The sequence below is a fragment of the Pezoporus occidentalis genome, unplaced genomic scaffold (genome assembly GCF_034315485.1).
Source record: "Pezoporus occidentalis ecotype Australia unplaced genomic scaffold, CSIRO_AGI_Poc_V1 ctg19, whole genome shotgun sequence".
NCBI classification, from domain to species: Eukaryota; Metazoa; Chordata; class Aves; order Psittaciformes; family Psittacidae; genus Pezoporus; species Pezoporus occidentalis.
The window spans coordinates 3310026-3315678 of NW_026913748.1; the positions used below are offsets into that span (position 1 = coordinate 3310026).

At 42.3% G+C, this 5653-nt stretch overlaps 1 protein-coding gene and 1 non-coding gene across 3 annotated transcripts in view; both read left to right on the top strand.

Annotated features, from left to right (window-relative positions):
- AGK (acylglycerol kinase) overlaps positions 1–4943 on the top strand; it is a 35785-nt gene extending 30842 nt beyond the window's left edge. For both annotated transcript variants that reach the window (XM_062616464.1, XM_062616465.1), the window contains exons 14-15: positions 3162–3246; positions 4036–4943. In XM_062616464.1, the coding sequence (XP_062472448.1) occupies positions 3162–3246; positions 4036–4173 (223 nt within the window). In that variant the 3' untranslated portion in view covers positions 4174–4943. The remainder of the gene's footprint in view (positions 1–3161; positions 3247–4035) is intronic.
- TRNAG-UCC (transfer RNA glycine (anticodon UCC)) lies at positions 742–813 on the top strand. The gene has a single exon. It is a non-coding gene; the product is annotated as a tRNA-Gly (tRNA).
- Positions 4944–5653: the final 710 nt, after the last annotated feature.

Consider the following 5653-nt stretch of genomic DNA (forward strand, 5'->3'; position numbering starts at 1 on the left):
CTGCTGAGGGTTAATGTGCCCTGTTGGCTGGAGCTAATTAGAGGCAGTACCAAAGGCTTTGAGCTGCTGTTCAAGCGAAGTTCAAAGAAACAAGCTCTTTTGATTAAAGTATCCAAAAGTGTGTTGATAACAAAGAAAGAGTGGTGTATGGGGTAGAGGAGCAGCAGGAGGGACTGGTTAGTCCTACAGAGAGGGGTCAGAATTCACCCTGTTTTTGCAAGGCGAAATTGGGGTGTTCAGAAATGCTCTTCACCATATAATGCCCTTGGGCAGCTGGGTTTGAATCAAGCCCATTGTGAAAGGTTTCCCATTGCTTAGCACCAAGTTTGTCTTTGGAAATGTGTGAAGAAGCTCTTTATTTTTTCTTCTTTTAAAATGCATAAACTCCAACAGAATTTGGGGGGGTGGCAAGGTTTTTAGGAAAAATGCCTTATCAGTGCAGATATTGAGGGTATTTTTTTTTCATATTGAAGAGGGCACTGACAAGAGCTGAGCAGAACTGATGATCAGAGAGAGGAAACAACATATCCAGCCGGAAACTGCTGTGCAGTGTGTGTGTGTGGGGGGATGCATCAGAGTGCTGGAGAGCAACTGCTGTTGGATTTCAGAGAAAGGAGTAGATCATCCCAGGTGTATAGAAGTGCCCTCTGGCTGTGGATGAGGTTTGTGTGAACAAGAGCATCTGCAGAAGGGGTGGAGCTGATGTTTAAGATAAGGTGGGAGAAGAACAGGTAGTGTCAGGCGTTGGTGGTATAGTGGTTAGCATAGCTGCCTTCCAAGCAGTTGACCCGGGTTCGATTCCCGGCCAACGCAGAGTTTTGTTCTTTTTCCACTGAATTACATCATCCTAGCTGAGATCATAAAGCACATGCAGGAAAACGGGGTGATCAGGCCCAGTCAGCATGGGTTCATGAAGGGCAGGTCCTGCTTGACCAGCCTGATCTTCTATGACAGCGTGACCTGCCTGGTTGATGAAGGCAAGGCTGTGGACATTGTCTATTTGGATTTTGGTAACGTATTTGACACTGTCTCCCACAGTGTCCTCTTGGAGAAACTGGCTGCTCATGGCCTGGATAGATGTGTTCTTCACTGTGTTGGAAACTGGCTGGATGGCTGAGCCCAAAGAGTGGTTGTAAATGTCACATCTAGCTGGCAACCGGTCATTAGGTGTCCCTCAGGGCTCAGTGTTAGGGCCAGTGTTGTTTAATAACTTCACTGATGATCTGGATGAGGGGATCGAGTGCACCCTCAGTAAATTTGTGGATGACACCAAGTTGTCTGGGAGTGTTGATCTGCTGGAAGGTAGGAAGGTTCTGCAGAGGGATCTGCACAGGCTGGATTGATGGGCTGTGGCCAATGGTATGAGGTTCAGCAAGGCAAAGTGCTAGGTCCTGCACCTGGGCCACAACAACCCCATGCAGTGCTACAGGCTGGTAGAAGAGTGACTGGAAAGCTGCTCAGCAAAAAAAGCCATGAACACCGCCAAGGATGGGGCAGCCACAACTTCTCTGGGCAGCCTGTTCCAGTGTCACCACCCTTATAGTAAAGGATCAAATGGAAATAAAAGAATCAAATGGAAATTATTTCTGATCCTTCTGTACTGAGTCACTAGAGAGGCAATCACTGCAACTGGAGTTGTGTCTGTTTGCTTCTCCCTTTGGCTGATCTTTAATTCCATGTCTTGTGGTTTTGAGCTTACCTTGACCCTATAATTGCATAAGTATAGAGCCTTACTTACCCTTGTGAATCAAACCCATCTACTTGCTCATCAAAGTGCAATATGAAAGGCCTTGTTTGTTAAACTTTTAGTAGGTTAAGCTTTATGTGGGGAATCTTGCTGCTTGTTTGTACAGCACTGTATAAACTGACAGTATTGCATGCCATCAATGATTTATAATTTATATTGCCAGGAGGATGTTTAATTCCCTCATATTCACTCATTAATCTTTTACTATATATGTATTTGATTAAAGCCAAATTTTCCACGCTTAATCCGGCTTCTGTCCTTCTCTGCCCTTTCCTTTGGTATCTTAACCTTTCTTCCTTCATCTTTGTTTATCATCTCTTGCTTCAACCCTCTCTTCTCATGTTGTTTCTTTAAGGGGTGCTTGCATTCCTCAGGGCATAGGTAGCTTGGTGTATTGAGAGAGTGCTTGAGAGCTGTGATGTATTAATGCTGTACCTCTGCTGTCCCCTCTGGTACTACTTGTTTGCTGCTGTGTTTTGGGAGAGGGACCCAAACTGAAGGGTTACTGCCTGGGGTGTGGTGTCCCCTTTGTCAAAGGTCAGCCAAAAGGTTATGTGTGTTTTCAGTCAGGAGGCCGGAGGTAGGTCAGCATACCCAAGAGCTTGTGCTTACTCTGCAGCAGCACACATTGATCTCTAAACAGTTTGTCCAGTGACAGGACAGCAACTTAAGTCTTGAAAAAGACCATGTGGCACTTGCACCACCAGCTTTCTAAGACAGGCATCTGCCTTTGCACTTCAATTTAACATCTACAGAAATGGGAGAGTAGCACTTCTCTAAGTATAGTACATAAATAAGAATTTCACAGGTACCAGAAGAGACAAAGACAAAACCAGATAGATCATTTGGAGTGTATAAAATTATGATTTTTTGGGGGGGTTCTTCACATGGAATAATATAAAAGCAGCTCATAAGAAATGTTATGCTGACTGGTGTTGATGTGAGATGAGGGTTCTTTGGGGTTTAGATGGTAATTTAGTGGTTCAATTTAACTATAATTCTATCTGGGTTTTTTGGCTTAGGGTTGTTTAGGTTGCTGATAAGTCATGTGGCTGCATGGGATATGAGGAGTTGATAGTCACTGCAGGAATTGCAGAGTTCAGCATTTAAGTGAGGAATGCAAACTGTGCTGTATGTTCAAATATACAAAACTGTGTTCAAATACATTCAGTGAGCCTCAGAGCAGAAGTGGGTTGGAGGCTGTCAGTGCATACCGATATGTATTGACTGCAGCAGAATAGGGAATGTCTATTTTCCTTTCTCACATTTAAACCCACAAATATTTGTATAGACACATAACCTCCAAATTTACCAGATGCGCAGATTTACCAACCCACAGTAACATGTGATTCCTAAAGATGGCTGTTTCCAAGAGAAACATCTCCTAACATCACCTCTCTTTTGGTTTGAACAGAAGTCAAAAGATGCATGATCCACATATGTGCCCTGAAGGGAGTCAGTGCATCCAAGCCAGCAGATGCATCTTGCAACTTCCAGAGGTGAGAAGCTGAGCGAGCTGGAAAACTGTCCCGTTATTTCATCATACCAGTTGATGCTACACATAAGGAAATCCCTACTCCAAATCTGGAAGGTTGATTACACTGCCAGTAAGACACTCAGTTCCTCAGTGCAGCATCTAAGTCTCTAGCCAGGAGACATGTACTGGAATTTCCCAGTAGCCTGAGTCAAGTGCATGCCAAGCAGTCACCAGATTTGTTCTTAGGTAAAGTCAACCTGCCATTTTTGACAAATAGTTCTAATCATTGGTGACTTTATCAGCATTAAAGAAAACACGAAAATTCTACTGCTGAGTAATTCCTGAGCCATGAATTACTTTGCATCTCACATTCAGATCGATATAGTAAAAGAATACCAAAAGATGTTTGTAACTCGGGTTTAATAGGAGTTATTTAACAGGCACTCCTGCAGATTAGCTTGTGTCACCACTGGCAGACCAAGATGTAAGTGCATATAATTGTGATTCCAATAGCAAAGAATCCTTCAGTATAAACAATGTGGGTCATTAAGGCTCCCTAGCATTTAATTACCACCAGTTAGCAACTAAGTGAGGTAACATCTTATGCAACAGATTCTGAATCTGTTATGTGAAGAATAGCCCTCACTGCGTTGTTGGGACCAAACGGGCTGGAAGGCATAGGGAGGGGGTCATCTTGGTGTTAGATAGTTATTCAGCTGAGTTGATCAGTAAAACCAGGTATCAGCATTACAGCATTGCTGCAATAATGTGTTTGATGTTTAACCCTGCTCACACTGTTATCTATACACAGGGCACTGAGGGATCCTTTGGCATTGATAACGAGGAGTATGAAGCTATGCCTGTAGAGGTGAAGCTATTACCCCGGAAACTCCGGTTCATCTGTGATCCCAGAATGAGAGAGCAGACGCTCCGTGCAGCAGTACAATGAGAATTCATGTCAAAGGGGCCAGTGTTTACCAGTCTTATTGGGGTCTCTTCAAGGCACACAAGACCTTGCTAACTTGATTACCCCCACCAGACTAATAAGTCTGTTTGTCTGTATAGCCATTTGGCTATTTTTATGTGGGAGGCATTTCCATTGGAAGCAGCTGATTTGGCTGGTCTCAGAGGGGTAAAAAATGCAAATGAGAATTCTGAGAAATGCATGTTAATTTGATGATAGCTTTTTTTTTTTTTTTCCCCAGAGAAGCCATCAGCAGTCATTTACAGCACTGCAGGCTGAGTGCTGTGTGCCAGATGCTACTGCTTTAATGCGATTGTATATTAAAAGTAAAATGAAAGCACACTTGTCCTTGTTTTAGGAGGTGAAGTCTACTTTAGTTACCTATGTATAAACCTTGCAAAACCATGGATCTTGGAAAAAAATTATTTTTGGATAGTAATACTAAGGAAGTCTATGAAACATTGGAGTTGCTACATTAAAAGAGTTGGTTATCTGCTCTGTCACAAAATAAACTGGAAATTGATCGGGGATTCAAAGCTTCAGAGGAAGTTTTTAAGTCCTATATGTACCTGGGTAAGATACGTTATTTTTCTTCCATCTTGCCAGATACAACAGCACAGCGTTCCAGTTAATAATATAGTAGAAATCTATTCCTTTGTTCAAGTTCAGGTACATTACAGAGCAGGAAATTGGAAAATGTCATCATTGACCCAAAGCTGTATCAAGCACATGTTTTAACAAGCCAAATGAGTCTGGGTTTTTTGTAAGTATTCCTTTTATTCCCATAGTAGAATAACACAAATAAGGGCATCCAAATAACTTCTATTGTTCATTGTGTCTGGTTGCTATTCTGTAATGTAAACAGTGCTCACCATTTCTTACACAATCTACATCCCCTTGAGCCTCAGTACTGTAATTAGTTCTGTTGCTTTTCCAAGTTTTTGTTTATAGCTTTGCTTTAACTGCTGAAACATTATTGACTTAGGCAAGGTTATCTGTTGCTCATTTTATTACAATTTACAAGTTTACATGATTCTGCTTTGCTTACTGGAAGAAAAAAAAATGGGTTCTTACTTTTCTGATGTGACTGTTGCTTGTACGTAGTCCCTGTGTTACGCTGTGATCTAGTCTAACTTCATCTGTTGATTCTTTGCTGTAATCAAAATAAGGCCATTAGCGAATTGCAGCTTTGTTAGACTGCATCCTGGGTGCTGCAGCAGCATCCTCTGCTGGAGACTTGCTGAAGGAAAAATGCTTTGCAAGGTGAGATAGGGTTGTTTTTTCCACAGGATGCTGAAACCAAACTGAATGCTGTCCTACCCTTGGCTATATGGCAGAAAAACTAATTACCTCAGCTACTGGGCAAGCACTCATCCCTTTCTTGACTAAGATCTAATAGGATAGAAGCCTGCTAGTTCTTTTTAATAGTTATGCTGGTGATAGGGCCCCCAAGTTGTGCTTTCGA